This window comes from Perca fluviatilis, chromosome 23 (assembly GCF_010015445.1).
Source record: "Perca fluviatilis chromosome 23, GENO_Pfluv_1.0, whole genome shotgun sequence".
Classification (NCBI taxonomy): Eukaryota; Metazoa; Chordata; class Actinopteri; order Perciformes; family Percidae; genus Perca; species Perca fluviatilis.
Window position 1 is genome coordinate 26,253,936 of NC_053134.1, and position 24,884 is coordinate 26,278,819.

Below are 24,884 nucleotides of genomic sequence, written 5' to 3' on the forward strand. Positions count from 1 at the left end.
GTGTGTTGTTGGGTCCTTATTTCCGGGGCTGTAGCGAGAGGCTCTTGATGGTTTCCACTGTGGCCTGTAAAAGCATCAGAAGGGACAGACCTTAAATGCTGTAAGTGCAAGCCGATGAACTTAATCTTGCTTGGGAGGCAGCAAAGACGTCAAGAGCAAATGAAGCGCTCCGACTGCGCCCGGCAACGGCAAGCTTCTATCCACCAGTGACGCCATCGCACCTTTACTAGTCTATATCGTCGACGTTTCACTCCTGCCGGAGGTTCCGCCACATGTCCGCCCCCTTCCTCTGTCTCTGTGTTGGCGTTCTAACCTCTGGTGGATTTGTGAGGACTATGGTTAACTGCTCCTCAGATCTCTGCAGGGTAAATCCAGACAGCTAGCTAGACTATTACTATGTCCCAATTCATGGGCTGCATCCTTCGGAGGCCACAGAGGCTGAACGTAGCGGTCTCCGGAATGAGACGGTCTGGTCTGCAGAGCATTTCCTGTTTGCGTCGAAGCGCCGCTCCTGCCGCCTTGCGACTTTGACAGCTGCAGCTGATAAGTGATCAAGACGTTGTCAGCACCAAAATGGAGCCAGAAGTTGTTCTTTGTATTTTGTGTCTCAAAGAGAGAGGAAAATAAATAATAAACCCTCATGTACGTCTCTCGTCTCCGAGACCAGAGGCCTGTACTACCAGGGCACGTTGAATCTAGATCAGCATGCCCTGGATTGATTTCAATTACCCGGCTTCACCTAACCTAAAAACCACGGTCCCGCATAACCTGTGTCACGACGCTGGTTATCAACTAGTTCAATCAACCATCAGGGTTTCCCAATCAGCGACGTGCGCGTTGATATAAAAGAGGTGTTTGTACAGCACGACCAGTCGCAAACCTCTACCAGAGCCGCATGTTTTAGATAAGAAGAGCAAATTATATAAGCTCTTTATTCGTCACCGGTAAGCCATCACGTTGCTGAAGGCGAACCCGTCCTGTTGGCGTGTAAAAACCCTCTCTGTTTGCCTGTGAAGGAAAGTTCCCAACCTCGGTTAACAGTGATTTATTAACAGATGATTTACTACAATCTGTGGCCCCCTTTTTTAAACTCGCTAAACACATTCCATTCAGCAACATGCACGACAGCCAACAGCATTAGTAAACACACCGATGAGATTTATTTTGTTGTGATTTTACATTCCACAGTTGAACATTTCCTTTTTTTCTTTTTTTTTTTTTCCTCTATTGTATGTTTTAGTCAACAGACACATTACTGATGTTAAAGGTTGATGTCATCCACAACGGATCAGTCACAATCAGTCTGTCCAGTATCCCTGTCCTCGGTCTGTTTCTCCGTCTCATTCGTTGCTCTAATTTATTTCCTGCTGCTGTCTCTGGACCGTCCATATTCGGACACACTGTCCACACACAAAGTCCACGCCTGTGGGCTTCCCTTTATCACTTCCGCTTTTATTAGTTCTGCCTTTTGAATTTGACTTCTGAACGAGGGAACGCTGCAGGTATTTGCTCCAAAACCTGTATAGTTATAGAGCGGGACTAAAGGGATCAGAAACTGAGGAAAAATCAACGTGGTCTTAGCTGACAGAAATGAATAAATGGATGGATAGAAAATGGAGGCGCCTGACCCGAACCCGTCGCGTCCCAGCAAAGTTTTGGGTTCTCAGACAGGTTTAGGGCGATTTGTTACGTACAGTAAAGCCCCGGTCTCGGCTCAGGTTTTTGATTTTATAAGAACATTTCTCTCTTTCTCTGCCAATCATCTGCGTTTTACGGTGTCTCAAGTCATTCTTACGAAATGTTATGTCATCATGCGTTAGCTAAACAGCGCTGCTGCTTCTTGCTGAAAAAAGAAATCTGACATTAGGAAATTCAAGTCGACATGAAACAAAAATGTAAATGGGGACAAATGCCAAAATGAAATGAAAAATAGGCATTTTGAAATGAAAATACCTGAAATGAAATAAAAATGATATCCAATAACACTATTGTGAAACTTGATTATATGGCATGAAACTTGAAAATATGAACACAATAATCTTTAAAACAACTTTAAGTCACATAATCAGAAGCGGTACAATGGAGTCTGGTCATTTCTTCATGGGTAGGACCGTACTCAATACGGTTCCCAGTATGCTTTTGGCCCGTACATGCGTTTCCCCAGGGTGCTACAGAGCTCTCCATTACTCAGCGTTTCTCATAGCAGTTTTCATGCTGACTCAGTTTTAGTGTCACAACATCGAAAACACAAGATGGCGCCAGCGCCTTGATGGCGTCGGGTTCCATTAAATATTCTCAAGTTTCACTCCATATAGTCTGACTCCCATCCCATTCATCCCATGTAGTCAAACTTTGTATCTCATACATGCCATATATATATATATATATATAAATATTTTTATATATAAATATATATGACGTAACATTTAACACTTTGGGTTCCATACTAATGGTCAGTAGTGGATGATAGAAGGTCAAAATTTAGGCTAAACTATAGTTTTGGGAGACAAAACAAATCGGAGCAAAATCTAGAAACGTGCTCCGTGAAATGGTTTGACTCGTGATCAGCTCTGGTTCTGCCTAACAGCAGCCTCTCCATCAAACGTTCCTCTGACGGTTGAAATGAATGTGTTCTGTTTGAGGATTTCTGATCAGTCCTAAGTTAGCTTGATAATGCCAGCCAGTGTTTGGTTACTGGCCAGCACTGTGACATCCAGACTGTGGAGGTCAGACCTTTCTGAAGATGGTATTGATTTTACAAAGCCCCCGGTCAGCGCCTCAGCTTCAGCTCACGCCTCAGGTCTGGCAGCAGCAGTCTCTGGCGGGCCCACGCCCAACTTTAACTTAACGTATGTTCAGGGACACTGTGTGTGTGTGTGTGTGTGTGTGTGTGTGTGTGTGTGTGTGTGTGTGTGTGTGTACTAGGGCTGTGCTCGATTGAAGAAATTCTTAGTCAACACACTCATTCAATTGTATTGACTAATCGATTAGTTGATTTAATCGACAGATACGTTTATTGGAAATAAGTCATTCAGCATGAAAAAATCATAAAACATGACTAATGGACTAAAGAAATCTAAATCTGGGTCTGCCGAGGTTTCTTCCTAAAAGGGAGTTTTTCCTCGCCACTGTCGCAATAGCCACTGCTAATGCTTGCTCTTGAGGGAATTACTGTAATTGTTGGGGTTTTGGAATTTATAGAGTGTGGTCTAGACCTACTCTATCTGTAAAGTGTCTCGAGATAACTCTGTTATGATTTGATACTATAAATAAAATTGAATTGAATTAAGTTGACTAAGACCAAAACGACCGATTAGTCAACTAATCCACTAAGAGGGAGCAGCCCTAGTATGTACTGGGTGTATATACAGTGTGTGTGTGTGTGTGTATGTATGTACTGGGTGTATGTACAGTGTGTGTGTGTGTATGTACTGTGTGTGTATGTACAGTGTGTGTGTGCTCGTCTTTACATTACGAGGCCATTATGTTTGACATCTCATTATATCTCAGGAAAGGGCTTTAACACAGTGAATTTATGATGACCGCTTCATTATTTCTATACACAGGACTGTGTGCTAAGAACATGTTTGGTCCTATCTACAGTAGGCCGGTTACGCTCGGCCACGTACACGGTGCTGGACTCCGAAGGCTCAGAGGAAGGACTCCATCATGAAACAGACTGGGATGATTATTCCCACGTAATGAGCAACTGAAGCTCTGATCACCAGGAAACCCAGTGTCCCGTCTCCAGATAACGCCATTATTAAAACCACTGAGTGGGGTTCAGCTGCTGTCAGTCCCTGAAGAAGCTGTGACAGACATGTTAACCCTGGGGCTGGGTCCCCAATCCCAAACTGTTTAGGCAGCGGCTGAATTGAGTATCGAGTATCGAAAAAATGCCTCGCCATTCAGTACCCAATTCCAATCCCTAAGGAGTGAATCTAATCAGAGTCAGTTGGCCAATCAGCACGCAGCAAAAAAACAACAACCTCGACACAGTTACACCGAGACGGCTCACGTAGTAGGAACTGGAACATAAATAAAAATAATTGTGCCGTAATGTGTAATTTTTTTCATTTCTTTAGGTTTCATAAAATTGGTATTAAAAAAAAGTATCGTTTAAGAAACCGGTATAGGAGTCACGGTATTGGTTATCGGCACCGGCATCAACACTTTTTTTGAACGCTACCCAGCCCTAGTTAACCCACAGAGCAGCTGTGTCTCCTTCCCTTCCTGCCAGGACAGTCTCCTTCAGACCCCACAAAGACCAGACTGGTTGGCGCAAGACTAGCAATTATTAATAAGACAATTAGCCCAGTTGATTATTTGATATTTCCTCCATCACCGCTACAACTGTACAACTCACTCTTTCTATCTTTATCCTACTTCTGAAATATTTGTGCATTATTTGCACAAATATTTCATTCTGACCCATCCAGCCCCCCAACCTGCCTCCCTATGTGGATTTTCTGTCGCTGACACTGACCAAGAGCCAGTGAGTTGGGAGTGAGAAGGTTTTGTTAACAGTGTGTTGTGTGAGAGCAGCTAATAGATTGGGGCTGTTTTTTTTGTCATTAAAGTTTCATTCTGCGGGATTACAGCTTGATTCTTATTAGTCCGGTTTGAGCCATCTTTTCGTGATTAAATTCCAATCACCGAGTTAATTTCTGAGATGTAGAAACACAGGCTGAACCGGGCAGTGAAGATGTTATGGAACACGCCCATCTGCAGACAGGGCCTCATTTAGAACGTTAAGTCTTTCTTTTATTTTTTTATTCTTTATTTTTAAACTAGCTGCCGATGAGGGTCAGTGTAACGCTTATCAGTTCAATTTTCTAAGCACAAACGGACATTTGGAAAAACAGAAAAATTGGTTCAAATATCCAATTTTTAATTTTTTTCCACCATGACAAATTAAAAAATTGCATCTTTTTTTCCAATTTTCTGTTATTTATTCAGAGGATCAGAAATTGAGAAAATTACAAAATTGTGTCTGAGCTCCAATTATTAAATACTGCCATGGTATTCTCTTCCTCTACTTTGTGGAATATGCAGGTCATTAACTGCATATGGACCAAAAAAAACTGATGGGGTCAGAGGTGCTTGCAACTGATGGTTTCGAGTGGGGGGGGGGGTATAGCTAGGCGCAACGAGGGAGCAAATACCATTGCAGCATTGAATAATTGGAGCACAGACGCAATTTTGTAATTTTCTAAATTTCTGATCCTCTGAATAAAAACAGAAAATTGGAAAAACAGTTTAAAGATCCAATTTTTTTATTTATCAAGGTGAAAAAAAATGAAAAATTGGATATTGGAACCCATTTTTCCAAATGTCGGTTTGTGCTTAGAAAATTGAACTGATAAGTGTTACACTGAGCGATGTGACCGAGTTAGGCCATTTCTCCTCCGTAGTCCCTGGAACACATATTATGACTTCATGGTTTTAATGGTTAGTGACACTTTCTGAACATGATTCCATGGACTGTATGTAATTCATATTTTCAGCTTGAATATTCTATCCATTTGTTATCCAATCGTAAGAGCCGGGTAATGCTAGAAAAGCTAGAAATGTGTTGCAGTACGGAAATAATTTCTTTTTTTTATAGCTTCTGCTAAATGGCCACCCTCACAGGCTTGGTGAAACGGAATAACCATTAAAATATGGGATAGGGCTGCACATTTTAAGAGTCTTTATTACATAAAAAGCTGACAAGCTTGATGGGGTGGGGGAGGGGGGACGACCAACAGTTCTGATGAAGGATACTGGCAGCTTAGGTACCGTCCCATTGGACTGAAACTTGACTTTGTCTCAATTCAGAATAAAGGCTGTGTCTGACAGTAGTTGCTGAACAAATAAAAACATAAGCACATCTCTTAAAAAAAAAAATTAAGTAAAAGACAGGGTTGGGACTCCATGATCTGACCCAGAACCCGCAGTTCCTCCAGAAAACAGATCCAGGTTTCTATAAACCGGGATGAGGGGCCTATAAAATAAGAGCCACGTTGTAATTTACTGGAATTATTCACAACACAGATTCAGGTTGGCCTTCTGGGGCTCTGCTGTGTTTTTAACAGATGGTTCCAACGGAGGATGGCGGGGAAATGTCTGCTTTGTGACTGTATAGTTGGTCGACTGAAGCTGCAGTATTTGGTCCTGGTGAGAGTTTGTTGTGTTACGGTCATCGTCCCTAACGTGCACCGAGATATTGTGTGGTCCTTCGGGTCCTGGTGACCCAAAGGACAAAACAAGGGTTAATACAGCACCTTAGTGCTTGTTTGTACAGCATTTTGGTCAGCTTTAACTGTGTCTAAATGTGCTCTAGAAACAAACTTTACTTACTTACTTTACAAGAGACAGGGTTTAGAGAGCAATTCTCAACAAAATAAGCGGAAGTACATAACCCTTGTGTGGTCCTTCGGGTCACCGGGACCCGAAGGACCACACAAGGGTTAAGCCCGTGCTAGGGTGTGTTTGGATTTCTGACTTCTGACTGGCAGCGGAGGCCTCGAGGACTCTTGCAAATACAGAACACTTGTCTAGACTGAAAAGGAAAAGCTGTGTTTTGAGTAAGGTGAGGCCTTTCTAACCCTGACTTTTGATACTGTACTGTTTGTCGGCCCTGCCAGGTCTTGGCTGTTGGTGAAAGCAAAAAAAAACGGGGGGTCGAAGAAGAAACCGCGGAGCGTGTTCTCATCAGATGCAATTACTGAAGGCTTCCCTAGTCGGCTCAGTAGCTCAGGGCAGCGGAGTGCAGAGTTTGAACCTTTAAAACGACTCCTCTTTATCTGCCTGGTCTGCTGGGAGACTCCAGAAAACCATGACCAGGCAGAGGTCAGCCGGGCTAAACATGATACTGCATCTCTCCATTATGTTTGCTCTGCCCTTATACATCCCCAAGGCAGGGCTGCACTCTGCCATCGGGATCCTTTTTTACAACTTTTTCTATAGAGACTGCAAAACAACCCTCCCCCCCCAAACACACACACATACACATTCACACACATTTACCTCTATGACTATGGAGAAAAAAAAAAATCATCGCCAAGCATCGCCACATTTGCTCTGAACATACACTCGGTCGACAGTCGGTTCACAACGTACAGGGCTCAGTAAAAAGGAAAAAAAGACACTGAATAAAAGAGGAATGCATGTATAAAATCCTAAATGCCAGATGGGATTATCACACACGGAAAAATGAAATGCACCTACAGTACACGAGAATGAAAATGGTCCAACATGACACGTCCTGGAATATTCTGTACAATAATGTACAAGAGTGGCGGCCCCCTGGATCTCCTGGATAACCTGGAGGGGGGAGCTCATCAGCTGGAGTTCACTAAACGTGAACCAAGGCCAGAGAGTCACATGGTTCATGTCTGCCCTGTCCCCTGCTGGATGATCCCACAGGAGGCTCCGAGAGGCCAAGTCCACATCTGCCTGTGTCCCTCCTCTACCGTCACGGTAGACCAGTTCATAGAAGCACCACCGTCCATCCCCTTTAGAGGTTTCGAGCCCCTCTTTTGCTAAAACTGATCCAAAAATGTAGTCTTTCAGTGTCTCCATGTATTTTCCTTCCAAACCCTTTCTGGGTCATGGTTCATTTCACTGTCTGCTCCACAACAACAAAACAAGCACAACTTCATATTTTCGATAATATTTCTTTAGTTTGTCGAGTTTTTTTTTTTCCGGTTATTTTCAAGATAGAAGATCATCAAGACACCCATTTTTTAAAACACACACACAAATAAAAAAAGAAAGAAATCTGTAACCAGGAGAGACTGGAGATGAGTGGATGGATGGAGACGTGGAAGAGTGTTTCTGTTTGTAGCGGTATATCTGTGGCTTTGGGTCTGGCGGCCCGGCGGCTTTAGCAGAGGGTGCCGTTCTCCTGCCGGGACTTGGGGCAGGTGGAGCGGGGTATGGGCTGGACGGAGGGAGCCAGGGTGCAGAAGAAGCCAGCGATGAGGGTGAGGCCCAGGCCTCCCCAGGCGCAGAACATGGACCAGCCGTAGCCGTGGCCAATGTCGTCCGGCAGGCCGTACAGGTAGCGCGGGTAGCGGGACAGCTCGAAGTTGATGCCGGCGACGCAGGTGCAGAGGGAGATGATGCAGAAGGTTCCTGCAACCACAGAAGACATCAAAACCTCTGTCACAGTCAAATCCAAATCTGTTACAACCCTAACATCTGCTCCAGGTCACATCCTGTCAGCGGTGGAAGAAGTATTCAGATTACTGCACTAAAAGTATTAATACCACACTGTAAAAATACTCTGTTACAAGTTAAAGGTGCTCTAAGCCATGTTGGGTGACGTCACTTCTTGTTGACGTTCGAAGTACTGTCAAACAAAACCTGCTCCTCATCCCGTCCTCCCCCCCCTCCCTTCCACGCACTAACCCCCCAGCCCCCACCCCCAACTCCTTCTTGTCGGTTATTGGCTGGAACACTCTTTGTTATGTTTGGTAGTGCAGGTTGGCGCAGTTTGTGGACCCTGGGCTGTCTACAGAGTGTGTTCAGGGGACAGGCAGCTAGCAGATAGTGAGGAGATGTTTGCTGTATGTGACAAAAAATGTTGTAGCCTAAAAAACGCGTCGCATCGCTTAGAGCACCTTTAAAGTCCTGCATTGAAAATATTACTTCAGTAAAAGTCTGTAAGTATCATCAGGAAAATGTATTTAAAGTATTAAAAGTAAAGAACTCTCCTCCCATTGTAGAAAGTAAAGGATCCAACCAGTTGTGTGTTTAATGGTCTCATCATCTCAGCTGGACTTGTAGCTGTTATATTGTTGACTAGTTTACTTTAGAATTAAACATCAGATTTTATAAACTACATGTGTTTTGCAGTAATCTGAATGTGTAAAGTAACTAGTAACTAAAGCTGTAACAGATGAATGTAGTGGAGTAACTAAAGTAACTAGTAACTAAAGCTGTAACAGATGAATGTAGTGGAGTAACTAAAGTAACTAGTAACTAAAGCTGTAACAGATGAATGTAGCGGAGTAACTAAAGTAACTAGTAACTAAAGCTGTAACAGATGAATGTAGTGGAGTAACTAAAGTAACTAGTAACTAAAGCTGTAACAGATGAATGTAGTGGAGTAACTAAAGTAACTAGTAACTAAAGCTGTAACAGATGAATGTAGTGGAGTAACTACAGTAACTAGTAACTAAAGCTGTAACAGATGAATGTAGTGGAGTAACTAAAGTAACTAGTAACTAAAGCTGTAACAGATGAATGTAGTGGAGTAACTAAAGTAACTAGTAACTAAAGCTGGAACAGATGAATGTAGTGGAGTAACTAAAGTAACTAGTAACTAAAGCTGTAACAGATGAATGTAGTGGAGTAACTAAAGTAACTAGTAACTAAAGCTGGAACAGATGAATGTAGCGGAGTAACTAAAGTAACTAGTAACTAAAGCTGGAACAGATGAATGTAGTGGAGTAACTAAAGTAACTAGTAACTAAAGCTGTAACAGATGAATGTAGTGGAGTTAAAAGTAAAATATTTCTCTCTGAAATGTAGCGGAGTAGAAGTAGAAAGTGGCATGAAGTACAGTACTTCATGTTGAGGTACAAGTACCTCAACATTTGGACTCAAGTACAGTACTGGAGTAAACGTACTCAGTTACATTCCACCGCTGCATTCTGCCAATATCCAACCCTGTATGTTTATACCCTACTCAGGTACGTATGTATTAGTTTAGGATAGAACCCAACTGGTGCCTGGATTATGTCTACTGGCAGCATTCCATCCAATCCAGGAAGTCTGACATTCTTCTACTGGAGATGTTTGATGAAGAGGAGTCAGGGTGGATGGCTGGACATACAAAGCCCAGCTTAGTTAGCTTAGAGTCCAGTTTAGGTCAAGGATACTGAAACACTTACAGATCAGGGAAGATTATAGTTTTGGTTAAATATTCAACAAGTCAATGCACGCCAGCTTGTGTTCAAGTCAGCGTTGACCTTTTCCATATCAGAATTAGAAGACTTCATTCATTTATTTAGTTGCAGTTGCTCACAGTCAGATTCAAGGTAAAATAAGAGTAAGAAAAGAGCAAGTAAATAAGTGTCTAAAGTAAAATACAGGAATAAATAAATCGTTCAGTAGAAGTCAGGTGAGATTAGGTTAAAAAGATTGTTTCAGATGGATATTACATGTTCTGTTGTAGAGCAGTGTCAACAGAAATAGTAGAGTGTGAATAGCAGTAGCAGCAGTGAATAAATAACACTGTTGCACAATTAGCCGATACATTGTTGCACGCAGTAATTATACATTATTGTCCCAAGAATATTGAGATGTGATGTGGAGATACGGGCTGTGAAGCCAGTTTGGACACTAAGCGTGTAACACTCCGAGGGAGGAGTTGTTGTTTGATGGCCACAGGCAGGAACGAGCTCCTGTGGCGCTCTGTGGTGCATCGTGGGTGTCTGAGTCAATCGCTGAAGGCGCTCCTCAGACTGACCAGTGTGTGGTGGAGTGGGTGGGAGGAAGTGTCCAGGATGGAGTGCATTTTGGACAGCATGCTCCTCTCTGACACCGTCCAGCTCCACACCAACAACATCACTGGCCTTGTGTTGGTGTGTTCAGGTGCATTCTGGGCGTGCTAGTCTTACAGGGAGGTGTGTTCAGGTGCATTCTGGGCGTGCTGGTCTTACAGGGAGGTGTGTTCAGGTGCATTCTGGACGTGCTGGTCTTACAGGGAGGTGTGTTCAGGTGCATTCTGGACGTGCTGGTCTTACAGGGAGGTGTGTTCAGGTGCATTCTGGACGTGCTGGTCTTACAGGTAGGTGCGTTCAGGTGCATTCTGGGCATATTGGTATCTTGAGGCAGCGGGAAGTGATCGCGCCATTGACCAACAAAAACCTGGTCTAAAGTCAATAACTCAGCATTTCATTGTTATTTTAACAGAGCATTAGTAAAATGCTCCTAGGCTAGTGCACAGTGCTATGCCTGTTACACACACACACAGTGACGCGCAGCAGCACACACACATGGAGAAGATTAAAAATAGATAATAAATTAACTATTTATGTGACAAATCATTCAAACTTCAAAGATGAAAGTTCATCATTTATGTAATGCTGTGTGTGTTACATGTGAGCGAGCTGATTCCGAGACGCGTTTTGGGGCTTTGAGTGAGCTCTGGAGGTGAGATGAACCGTTTGGCCGAGATGCACGTTGGTAATGCAGACTATATGAGGAGTTCTGAAAAGGTGCTTTCATCAATCTAAAAAACTAAAACCTGCATCCTTTCTCTGACCAATCAGAATGTAAAGGGAGCGCTTGTGTTGGATCGTGGGATTTGGAAAGTTCCAAAACATTTGACTTTTGTGTTGGTTAAAATGGGATGCTGATGGCATTAGGCTTTCTGCAAAATGTACAGTATTTGCAGAATTTTTTCCAGCTAAGTGTCTCAATAATGTTACTCGTGATTCAACCATTAAAGATTAAAGACCCATCTCCTCTGCAGGAGGACGACTGTGTTTAGGAGAAGCAGCTCTGATGTGGCCTGGTTTTGGGCCTGCTGTGACCCTGTGGCTGCTTTGCACTGATTTGGCTGCTGTACACTGACCGAGCCTATTTCTTCTGCCTTTATTGCCAAGAAACATAATTGACTTTTTAATTGCTTGTTCATTATACAACAGTAGGGCACAGCACTAATCCACTGCCCAGCATAACTGAGTGTGTGTGTGTGTGTGTGTGTGTACAACAATTTTAAAAAGCCAAAAGGTCTTACACATGATTATCTGCATTCTTTTTGCATCCGTAGCAAACATTTTGAGATGTTTTGACACTTTAGAGCCACCCTAGCCACCCTCCTTTTGTTTTTTTTTTTTTTTTTTTTTTTTTTTGTGTGTGTGTGTGTGTGCATGTGTACGTGTGTGTATGTGTGACTCACCTCCCATGAGGAAGAGGAGGCCGGCCACATACTGCATGAGGCCTCTGTCCCAGCAGCAGCCGAGCACACCGATGACCCAGCCGAAGAGGATGATGGCCACCGCCATGCCCATGAAGCCTGCCGTCATCCGCCGCAAGTCTGAGGAAACACAAACACAGAGATGTTAAACATCACTAGAAGAACAAGTTCACACTGACTGAACAGGATATACACACAACACACACACACACACACACACACACACACACACACACCACACACACACACACACACACACACACACACACACAGGTTAATAATCAGCGGCAGCCCACTGAAATATATATTTTTACACTTCCTGCCAGCAGAAATACAGCAGACCAGTCCATAACGAGTCGCAGGCACTCTGGTCCACTTCTAATGAAAGCTGAACACATGCAGTTTGACTGAGTGGCGTAGCTTTGCAAAAAAACGCCCACACCCTGAGTCCAACTGACACTAAACCAGTTACACACATCCAGCTAGGCTAACCCGTTGTAACGTTTAACTAAATCACAATGAATCACTCATTAAGTTTGAGTCTCAACTGATGCCACAATAACACAGATAACAAACTAAGCTGTTGATGATGACTTGGATTATGTGACTTTTGTAAACTGAAGAACTTTGGTTCAGACATGTCCAGACAAAACACAGAGAGAAGAAGTGGGAGGAAATACACAGAGTAAAACCAAACAGAGCAGCGAAGAGAAAAGAACAGAGTCCCGATGTGATGCCTCTTTGGTGTCATTTGAGTGTTTGTTGCTGTATCGCAGATTGCTGAACACACCTGACTACAGGAGACACTAGCTCAGACTGGAGGAGTGTGTATAGTTGGTGCGGTTCGGGTACGGATCACATTCTCACCACAAACGAACCGATCCAGAGTTTGATTGAAAGCGTACCGAGACCCCCTCTTCAAGCAGGTCTCGGTACGCTAGTTTGGTCCGCTTTTGGTGTGCCGCGTTCTCACCTGCCCAAATGAACCGCACCAGCGGGACAAACGAGCTCTAGTGCGATTCAACCGAACGAAAGGCTAAAGGTGAAAACGCCCTTAAGCTGCAGTATCCTCTGTCTCTCCTTGCTGTCTCCACAGGCACGCCAAGGTTTGGTTAGGTTATGTTGGGTTATGTTGTCCTATGTAGAGGGAATTGTGTCTAAAATAAGGCCCTAAGGCCTGTCAAATCTGACTCCAATTTATTAATTACTGGGCCTTCTTACATCGGACTTAAGTGTACCAGAACACAAGGATCAATCAGAGACGAAGAGTTCAGTTAAGCAAAGTTTACGGAGTCCAGGATAAGAGGTTACAACACAATTGTAGGTTCATGAACAGCATCTAAGTTTCCCTGGCAACATACATTAAATCAGAGCTGGTCCACCAAGATCTCGTCTGAAGTGAACGCTGATCTGAGTTTTCCCTGTGTCTTTATTCTCTCCTCACAGGGAGGTGTCTCCTAGTTTCTAGACAGAAACTGTTATCTTCACACACACACGCACACACACACACACACACACACACACACAAAAGGTCTGGACCTTGTGGTGCAACTTCCTCGTCTGTTGTGTAACTTTAACTACCTTTCCTGTGTTTCTGCTTATCTGTCTAGTACACAATACATTTTTACGCCATAAAAGGCTTAAACTATAGTTAACGGTTTAAGGTTAACCTTCTATGCGTCAGTGACATTTCCTTGAACTACTTCCTCAATGACTGCACACAGCTTCTTTTGCAACGTGCACAAATATAACTTTAACTGCTGATATTCTACACCTATAGGTTTGCCTTTTGCTGAACCAACACACACTTGCCCCTTTCACTCCTGCACACCCTACTCCACTGATTTCCACATCCCATTGTGTATATAGTTCGACTATATTCACGACGTTCTACGTCCAGGGACTGTCCAGGTGCCGGCGGAAATTTCAGCCAATGTCCCTAATTTCTGTCCGGATGTCCGTCCCCTTCCTCTTTCTCTGTGTTGGCGTTCTAACCTCCGGTGGATTTGTGAGGACTATGGTTAACTGCTCCTCAGATCTCTGCAGGGTAAATCCAGACAGCTAGCTAGACTATCTGTCCAATCGGAGTTTTCTGTTGAACGACTAAAACTACTTTTGAACGTACACATGTTCCACCAAAACAAGTTCCTTCCTGAGACTATTTAGCAGAGGCTAGAGTCCGGAGCTTAGCGCCGCCCAAAACGATTGTGATTGGTTTAAAGAAATACCAATAAACCAGAGCATGTTTTTCTCCCTAATTTGGTCTAATTTGATTGAATTTGATTTAAGTATTGTTTAAACATTTAACATAGTGGAGTCTCCCTCTTTGTTATGACCACTTGAGCCAGGTCGTGACACCAGACAACACCAATCACGCTACGTGTCCATTTAGGCGTTGGATCGGCTCGCTTCCCAGCATTGCACGCTAGTGGGCTCCACCCTCCTACAACCGCGATGGCTGCACTTCACGTGTGTCTGTCTGCTCCCGGATTTACAGGAACTGACCATAATGGCGGCTCGTTTCGAAACTTTCTCTGTGAAAATAACTCACCGAAACGTGTTCCTGAAAACATTTTAAGCGAGAAATAGGCTGTGCAGCTGCTGAATCTGTCTTCATTTCAGATCGACGACGGTCAGTTTGAAAGATTTTCGTCAGCTTTTGATAGGCAGCGAGTCGAGCTGCCCGCTCCTCATTTGCATAAAGTTGGCTGGATTCAACTTTATGCAAATGAGGAGTGGTCGACTCAACGCCCCGCTTCTCCAAAGTCCCTGCGACGCTACCAGAATGCATTGCACGGCTGCTCCCATAGAGATGAATGGGAAGCGGGGACATGACGCTGACAATGGACACGCACCGTCAGAGTGGAAGAAGACGTCGGCTTAAACAGCGACGAGGATTTGATGACAGCAAGACGAGAGTTACGATACACGACAGATCGAGAAATTCTTGCAACAGAAACAGGTTCAAGTTGAGGACTGTTTTGCAGATAAAGAGCTGTTCCTAAATTCCGTTAAATCCCAGATGAGCAAGGGAAAGGGGGTTACACTGAGTGAGAGATTTACAGATAAAAAAAAAAAGAGTTCTGGGAATCAAACAAGAACTACACATGAAGACTCAGAAGACAGCTTATCTCCTGTTCTTTTTAATGTTTTTTTCTGCCATCAGTGTCGATGAATGACAGTAGATTGATGTTTTTTTCCCTAACATACAATAAAGTATCTATCTATCTATCTATCTATCTATCTATCTATCTATCTATCTATCTATCTATCTATCTATCTATCTATCTATCTATCTATCTATTCCCCCTGCTCTGGTGTTACCCCTCTCATTCCCCCTGCTCTGGTGTTTCCCCCTCTCATTCCCCCTGCTCTGGTGTTACCCCTCTCATTCCCCCTGCTCTGGTGTTACCCCTCTCATTCCCCCTGCTCTGGTGTTACCCCTCTCATTCCCCCTGCTCCCTGCTCTGGTGTTTCCCCCTCTCATTCCCCCTGCTCTGGTGTTTCCCCCTCTCATTCCCCCTGCTCTGGTGTTTCAGAGCCCCTAAACTGGAGACATTTGGAAACCCTTCTGACCCCTTTTGGTTCTGAATCTGCGAGGTTGTGTTACAGTCTCAGACCTTTGGCAACGCCGACACTGACGCCAATGTTTCTCCTCCTGATTGGGTCTCATCGGTCACGGCGCCTTGTTCTCTAAGACTAAAGCTACTAATAATCCACGCTGCCTCCTGTTTATGCCCAATATACCAGAATGATGATGAAATATGAGGTTTGGGCGTGTTAGTTTAAACGGAGATTAGTTCTTCTACTGGAGATAACAACACTTGGTGCACAGAGATCACTTTAGGCTGAACATTTCGCATAAAACTCCAAAACGTAGCGGTGGAGATGTAGCCTGAACCTTATCATGTTGCCTCAAGATGTGCAATCAAGCAGCTGACAGGAGCCCACGGTGTATGGAGGGAGATGCATGAGGGCGCATGGGTTCACAGCAGAGAAAATGTCTTTACTATGGCAAGTTTAGATGTGATTTATTCTTTGAAGCATCATTTGAAAGAATGCAGCATACGGCCTGTAGACTTCTTAGACCATTCCATGGTCACACGAAATGTCTTCGTCGCAATATTAAGTCCACCCTATGATAGTTTCTGTACACAGTCTTTGACCTTTGACCTTGACTTTTTTGCGCCAAATCAAATGTTTTATGGGCACAATTCCTCTCGTAGCTGGTTGGCTGCATATCAGCCATTTTTGAAACGTCAATTTAACAATTGAATGGGGAAAACCACTTCCGGAACCTAAGCCGTTAACAAAAGTAGGCGGTCGGGGCGGCCTCTAGCTCACCCAGTAAGAGCCTGCGCACCATGTAGGCTGAGTCCTTTTCAGCGGCCAGGTTCGAATCCGACCTGCGGCCCTTTGCCGCGTGTCATCCCCTCTCTTTCTCTCCCCCCTTTCCTGTCTATCCACTGTCACTATCGAATAAAGGGAAAAGCCCCAAAAAATTATAATCTTTAAAAAAGTTGGACGGTCACTGTTGAGCTCTATTAGATGCACATTTTAAAGTATTTTGTGGGTTATTTTATTGGAAAACGTATAAAAACTAGGAATAGGAGAAGCAGTGGTGGGATTGTGGAGATTAAGCAGCTGTGTCAACAGTACACTCTCTATGTCTCCTACGATGTGCCAGATCTATGAGGGATGAAAAAATGGAAGTCCACAGGAAGTCCTTCTTTACCATCATGTTAAATATTGAATCTCAGTGCAGTTTTATGAATGTGGTCCGTTGTGTGGAGAGGACACAGTGAGGGCAAACAGAAAGAGACAAGAGTGTGTGAATAAGGCTGACAGCAGTGGGCTCTGCAGGGCGTTAATGACAGTGACGACGACTGGCTGCAAGTGGCGAAGGGCTGAAATATGAAGAGCTCCAAGCTACAGCCCACTCCTCTTCTCTGAGTACATGAGTGATTCGTTGGAGCAGGAGTGGGGGGTAGGGGTGGGGGGAGGACACCATGTGTTTGGGCGAGAGAGGTCAAAACATTTGGCCTGAGAGCATGTAGTATGTGATGTACACGTTCCTTCATCCTAACTCCACTACACCCAGCATCCACTGTGATGGACATCCAATGTTTATTCGCCTCAGCCAGTGAAAGTACACCGTGTAAAATCTGGCTTTTGGTCTCTTCCAATGTCCCCCTCACTTTTCAGAATTATATTTTTATCCCCCTCACTTTTACAGTTTCACCATGATTCATTTATTAACGACCAATAAACTGCATCCTCTTACAGTCCAACCACAAAAATCTTCATGGGAGAAGGTCTGAGTTGATCACAATGTTTAATATTGCCTGAATTTAGCCTCTCAGGTAACATACAAGCTGCCCTTCCTTCTTGGTGGACACGAATCAGGGCTGAAAAAAACTCCTTTGCAGTTGGGTAAAAATGACCTTAGTAAATTACTAACGGTACAGATCCATTTGGCCGTGCAACGCTTCTGTCGCGCCGCGCTCCACTCTACTCCTATGGGTGATGTCAAGCGACTTCAACGCGCCCCATAGCATTCCGGGAAGGCGGCGCTGCATTTGAAAAAATGCTGCGCGTCCAAAAAGCTGGCCGATGCCCATCTTTATGCAAATGAATCCGTTGAACACGATGCGACCATCATGTAGAAGTAGACGAAAATCTTTTAAACTGACCTTTGTCGATCTGAAATGAAGACAGATTCAGCAACTGCAAAGCCTATTTCTCTCTTAAAATGTTTTCAGAAACACGTTTCAATGAACTATTTTCGTAAAATACTACTCTGTTGAAATTCTCGAGAAGCCAGACCCACGTGACGCGTTCATCCAATCAGCTGGAGGGCGTGGAGCATCAACCATGGATGTATGACGTCGCGACGCCACGCTTCAGTCGTGTCGGACAAATGGATCTGTACCGTTAGGGATAGGGCTGGGCAATATGGAGGAAATCAAATATCACGATATTTTTGACCAAATACCTCGATATCAATACCGCAACAATATTGTAGCGTTGACTATTGGTGCTTTCACAAAATATTTACACAATGAGATTTTAGATAAATAATCATCAGTAATGTAGATATAATGACTAAGTGGGTAAAGGTAAATAATAGAACAGTTACAACAGTCTGATAAGTTCAGAAAATGACATCACTTTACTGTAATGCAGCCTTTAAAACCAGGAAAATACAACACTTATGCCATATTACGATATTACGATATCCAAAATCTAAGACGATATCTAGTCTCATATCACGATATCGATATAATATCGATATATTACCCAGCTCTAGTTAGGGACACTGTGACCTAGCAACAAAGTACCCTTCAACTAAATAGTGACAAACAGGTGCAAATAGTGCTTAATGGAGGATCTTCTCACTAAACCTGTAATGCTAATGGAACACTCCATGTGATCTGCGTTTCGACATGGAAACAAAGTCCAGTAAATATGCATAGAAAAAAAAAAAAAAAAAAGACTGGAGCATTATTTTAGACTTTTCACACAGAGGCTGCTGACTTCACGAGGAAACTGGAAGTCCCTGTCAGTCACACAGTGTAACCGTGGTGACCCCTGACCTTTTACAGCGAGGCCTGACCGTTGGGGGAGCAGTTTGACAGTCAGTGACACGGTAGAGTCAGGATTCATCTGGCTGAGCATCCACACATGCTCTCTCTGTCACACATCATGTAGTTCTGCTTCATGGTGCAGATTCTGCTTCCTTCTAACGGCTATGTTCTTTGTATTACATATTTTAACATTTTGTTCTGTATTTCTTTCCTTCAATAAACCATGCTGTTATGTATATTCCATATACGAGGGATGTGAAACTTGCTGTGGGTATTCATGGTCTCCAGATGATGAATCCTAATCATTCTTCTTACGCTACCCTCTGGTCAAAACATCAACTGTACATAAGATATCTTTTTATTTAACTGGATATGCCATTTGGGGAGCGTGCCTATGGTCCCACAGCCCTATGTTCCCACATTTCTAAGATTTCTTTAAAAATTAGGCCCTATGTTCCCACAGTTAAAGATGCAGTAGGTAAGTCTTATAAAACTAACTTTCTGTCATATTTGCTGAAACTGACCCTATGCTCCAGTAGAACTACATGAATTATGTAAAAAAAAAAAAAATCCAGCTCCTCTGGCTCCTCCTACAGCCTGTAGTGCGATTGGCAAAATTCCACCGCTCCCGGTTGATTTTCCCCAATCAGGGCCACAGGGGTGGTCTATCTGCCTGTCAATCACTGCTCAGGCACACGCATATATAGCGTTCTCCCCTCCCCCCTCCCCGCCCACGAGCTGCAGAAAAGTTTTCCAAAACTCCGTGAATAATGGAGTGGCTTTTCAGAAGTGGCATGGCTGCAGGATTTTAAAGATCTGAAGAACGATGCAGACGTAGCCACATTTCTTCTCAACAGGTAACATAATTACCATGAGTGATTTATCTTTCACTTGGTTATTAGTAGTCAAAAGTCCACAAAGCTACGTTGGTGAGGATGATAGTAACGTTAGCACAGTGGTCGGTCTGATATGATGCTGAAATGGCTAACGCTAGCCTGCTAGTTAGCATCGTTTTACTGTTGGTGAGTAAAGTTAACGTTGTGTTGATGTTTAGTTATTGAACATGTTGTCTGACATGCCGGCCGGCAGTTCTGTCAAACTCTGTTGTGTGGGCGGGGCTTAGGAGACGGTTTGGACTTCAGCAGAAAGGGGGGAGGGACTGAGAAGTTGTCGATGTTCAAATTTGTTGGCAAAGTCCTGGATCTTCACAATCTTGCAGATTTAACACATTTCTAAGATTTGTTTTCCAAAATTAGGCCCTATGTTCCCACATTTCCTTTTTCCTAAATTTGTATCAGATTTGATCCCACTTTCTCCCAACCTATTATCCAGTAGCAATGGACTACAGATGGAATGTAACCCTAACCCTAACATAGGGCAGAATTTTCGAAGCTCCCAAAGCTCAACGCCAGGCCAACAAAAAACGTCAAATAAACTGGACGGGTCCCGGTGACCCAAAGGACAACACAAGGGATAAGCTAAACCTGTATTCTTTTGAATAAAGGGATTGCTGACACTGATGTAGGTCAGGGTGAGTTGTTGCCCTCTCTCTCTGCACCCTGACAGTCCCTCAGCATGTCCTCTGTCCTGGGCCAGACCGTGCACGTCCCTGTGGGAGAGTGGCGTGCTCTAGAAGACGTCCCCCGTGGGTAACAATGTCCTGTGAGTCCTCAGCATTACTACTACCTCTTTCCTGCATGAATACATGTGCTGTCATACGGTGCCCGCAGCCAGCACCAATGGACAGATGTGGGCTTATATGAGAGAGCAAGAAGACAGTTGATAATAATAGTCGATTAGACAGGTTGCAGCATGCTAACATGTTCAAACTGACAATGTTTACATGCTGATGTTTATGATTATTATGCTAATCCTTAGTTTGGAGTGTTAGCATGCTAATTAGCACCTAATGGAAAGTACAGCTAAGGCTAACGCTGATGGGAAAGTGATTAGTTTAGCAGGTCACCAAAGTATTGCACAAATTTAATTGACCACCAAAGTGAATCCAATTTATCCTGAGGGGGACATGAATGTGTTTACCAAATGTCATGGCAGTCCATTCATTAGTTGTTAAGACAGTTCAACGTGAACCCTGTCATCCCAGACAACTGGCATTGAAGAGCTATTGTCACACAGTGACTCAGGGAATGGGACAAGGAGTCTATGTAAGAGAGTTACTCATAACAAACGTCATTTAATAAAAAAAATAAGTTGAATGTGGAGGTGGGCTTGGTCTGCAATTATGGAAGTAACTCGGTTTCATCGGATTTTGAAGTTAAAAAGCCATTGAATTTTTAGCACTGAATATTTATGCATTGAAATTATGTATCTGAAATGTTTGCCTCTGAATTTTACTCTTCAAATTTTCGGATTTTCACCCTTATTTTTCTATGGTCACAAATTCATCAATCAAAAATTCAATGTTAAAACATTCAATATACCAAATTCAGATGCAAAATACAATGTATAAAATTCAACTAATATATTTTCAACTTGCTGATATTGAATAGGGCCAAATTCAGCTGCAAAATGTAATGTTTAAAATTGAGTGTTAACATCCGGGAGCCCAAGGAAAAATCTGATGAAACAGATTTAGTTCCATATGCAATCAGCTGTAGTGAGACAGGTGTGAGGATAGATCAGGAGAGCAGTGCAGTTGAGTTAACTGTCTCAGCTGATTCTTGTTGCACTAATTACACTCTCCCTTCATATGCAGTAGCGTGCTGGAGCTTCAGATGACTGCCAACCTCAGAGACATTGGCATTTCTTTAAACCAATCATAATCGTCATGGGCGGTGCTAAGTGCCGGACGGAGCCACGGTGCCTCTGCAAAATAGCCTTGGGAAGGAACTTGCTGTGTTTTAGAGGGATGACACGTCCTTTCCTCTAAAGTGTCACTTGATTTCGTCAGCTGTTGGGGCGGAGTTAGCAACTCCTTCAGCTGCACGGCTTCCGGGAACGCTGCTCTCGTGTATCATGTATTTTGTTTAGGCATTGTGGATCCATTTGAGGCAGGCTGTGTGTGTACCAGTGTTCACCAGGAGGCAGCAGCACACAATAAGAAGTTCTGGGAGCCTACTTGTGTGAGCTGAAGTGCTGCTACTCCACACCGCTAAGTACCAGCCCAGTTTAACAAAAGGCAACAAGGGCCACCTTCCAATTAACCTCATAATACTCCATTAGTTATCTTTTAAAGCGCCTGTGTGGGCAAGCTAAACCTTGATTTGGTCATTCTTCTATGTAATTCATTGGAATAGTCAGAAAGTGTATGAAACTGCACTGCAGACTGGAGTGCTGACAGCGAACCTGTGACAGCTGTCTCATATGAACGGATCAGAGCACACTGTGTAGAGCAGCATCATACTGTACGACGTGTCTCTGTATGAAGGGAATGCATCTTGCCACAGATGACTTTAGTTACGATGAGTAGAAGAGCAGCTGATGGAGCTTCTGTGAAAGCAGCTGATCTTCTGTTACATTACAGTTGTGGGAGTTGATGGCATTCTGTGAGAAACAAGTGGAACTAGACATAAATGGGTGAAATAATGAAGTGTTGAGCAGAACAATAGACATCCTGTCTGTACACATGGAAAATAGAATGATTGGAGAAAAAGAGGCGCAGATGATCAGAAACCTGTCTTCTTGGACAAAAGCCCTGCAGTGAATCCTGGTGATTGCTGATGCTGCGCTGTGAATACGTGTGGATAATAACTGCTCATTTGTTTACTGTATCAGCATATGACAGGCTGCTGTCTGTCTGCTTTGCTCTACTACTTAATAGGCTGCATTGTTCAGCTGTGTGCTGCAATTACCTTTTAATTACGTTCTCTGCTCCAGGACCAATGGCCCAATGAAATGTTATTTCATAAGAGGGAAATGGCTTTTAGTGCCTTTGAGGAATTGTTATTTTCTCAGTTGAATAGATGGAGAGTAAAATGTGCTGTCTGTAATAGCTCACAGATTGGCTGTCTGCTGCCTATACAGTGCAGGGACACAGTCAACTGTTGCGGTGCTTCTTCAATCTGTGACCTGGAGCAGTTTACCACATGTGTGTCATCTACTTCAGTTAAATTCCTACGTACACGTGTTCCACCTAAAACAAGTTCCTTCCTGAGGGTTAGTTTGCAGAGGCACCGTGGCTCCGTCCGGAGCTTAGCACCGCCCAAGACGATTGTGATTGGTTTAAAGAAATGCCAATAAACCAGAGCACGTTTTTCTCCCATCCAGGAATGCTGTGTGGACTAGCAAGTCCTTCCAGAAAAATGCATTGAGTTTTTTGGTGATTGTTTTGGGCAAAAATCCTTGATTATGCGGCAAGTTTTCTTAAAGAATGTGATGGAATATGCGGGATATTTATGCAATTTTATGCGCTGAAATTGCGGGAACTTGCAAAAACTGCGGTTTGATGAAAAAGAGAAAACCCTCCATTACTCTGCTTTTCGATGATGGTCACGTAATTACGTCACTTCATAACGTTTCCATGGCAACAGGGGAAAATGGCTGCTCATGCGTGAAGTAAACGCAACATTTTTCAACTTTCTGCTAAGATATGTGACTTTTTTGCAACGGAAATGCGGGGATTATGAAATCATGCAAGCCCCACATATTTTGCACGGAAATCTGCAATTTATGCGGCGAAAGTGCGGCGTATTTGAAAAAATGCAGACCCCGCATAAATATGCGGACTTTGACTGATTATGCATTGAATTATGCGATCGCATAATCGCATTTTTCTGGAGGGACTGACTAGCCAGACCCTCCTCCGCAGCGCTGTGGAGGAAGGTCTGGACATGCGAGACTATTTAAATGGCAATTCCAGTTCAGCACAACGTGTCTTCCTTCCTCTGTAGTCATCACATAACAGAAGTATGAAAGTCCAGTCCAATGAGATAACTGCTTGACAATAACTCCACCTGCTTATTAAGATCATGAGATACAAGTGAAAGCCATGAGGGAGAAAAAAAAGAATAGTTTGGATTATTTTGCCAAATATCTCTTCACAAGGTCAAGAATGAACTTAGGTCTAATCGTTTTTTGTATCATTTCTGGCAGTGATGTGATGTAATTTCTAAGATGTGGGAACACGTGACATCACTAAAAAACAAGCCAGAGGAGTCAGATGATGGTTGGAAACATTTGGAATTGATTGGAAACAAACCAACAGATGATCTGAAGTGAAACTATTACCTCACGATGCAAGTTGTTCCCAGAGCTCAGCTAATCAAGTGGTGAGTGCAATGTTACTGATAGTAAGCCGCAATAAACAGGAATGACCCTTTAAGGCAGACTGGTCTGAGAATCTACTCTTAATTATGGGAATCTGAATAACTTTTGCAGGCCAAAGCTCAGGTCTGATTGGCCATGTAGAGCTAAGCCCAATACTGTACTGTGATGTCAAGAGGCCCACCTGTGCACATGTTTTCTGGGATCAGAGAGTGTCTGTAAGAGGTGTTGGTAGAGAAGGAGGTTTCAGTGAGATGGAGATTTGCTGAGGTTTTGCTGCTGTCACAAAGGCTGCCTGCAGCCAATAGCTCATTGGGGAGTAGGAATAGAGCTTAATTTCATTATCCCATGCAAACTGCCACTGGGGAGAAAACAATGGGCTGGGAAAATCAAATTATACAAGATAGCAGGGAGGAGGGAAAGGTGGGTGTGATGGGCTGAGTTGGCAGCAGCGAGAGCATAGTGGATGTCTTTAAACATATGTGCTATTTGCTGAGGAAGCCCTTACAACGGGCCCTGTGGCATTTGTGGCACCGTAGTTTTCCTCTGCTGTGGGCGCCATATGGGTGATTTCACGGCGTGTCAGTCAGCGGCGGTGTGAGCAGCCCTGCAGGGTGAGTCAGGGGCCCAGGGAGCTGGCGGAGCGCATACTGAGGGAGGACGGGGAATTATCACTGACAGCCATGTCCACACGCAGGTCCGCCAGGAGCTGCTGCTCTGAGCTGGATGCTGGGAGGACAGGAGGCAAGAGGACACCACGGGTCCACCCGGAGGTCCAGGCCGGGGCCAGCAGCTGTCATTCAGCTCTCTCAGTAAAGCCAACTCTCAGCGCCGTAGTTTGGTCCCATCATCCACCATGTGTCATAACCACACCACATACCAAACCGTGTCCCAGAAGCGGAGCGTCTTCACCGCCCAACGCAAAGATTTCATTGTTTTGGTCATTTTTTCTTGATATTTGTGTGTCTACCACAAAAGTAAGTAGTCTACATAGTTCAATGGTTTCTTTCTTTTAGACCAGTTATGAACACGGATCAAAGATCTGAGGCGTTGTTTTAGTTGTTAAAATAGTGTAGTCATGTGATATACAATCGGGAGTCTGCACAGGGAGTTTATTTAGAAAATTGACTGGATTCTCTAGCCCTTCCACTCCCTGC

The 24,884-nt window shown here is 43.7% G+C and overlaps 1 protein-coding gene across 2 annotated transcripts in view; it reads right to left on the reverse strand.

Annotated features, from left to right (window-relative positions):
- Nucleotides 1-7,689: 7,689 nt before the first annotated feature.
- Nucleotides 7,690-24,884, reverse strand: part of tmem178b (transmembrane protein 178B) — a 103,045-nt gene continuing 85,850 nt past the window's right edge. The window contains exons 3-4 of one of the 2 annotated variants that reach the window (XM_039792439.1): nucleotides 11,900-12,037; nucleotides 7,690-8,121 (exon numbers count right to left, since the gene is read on the reverse strand). In XM_039792439.1, coding sequence (XP_039648373.1) covers nucleotides 7,871-8,121; nucleotides 11,900-12,037 — 389 coding nt within the window. In that variant the 3' untranslated portion in view covers nucleotides 7,690-7,870. The remainder of the gene's footprint in view (nucleotides 8,122-11,899; nucleotides 12,038-24,884) is intronic. The other variant, XM_039792438.1, reaches the window with a different exon arrangement.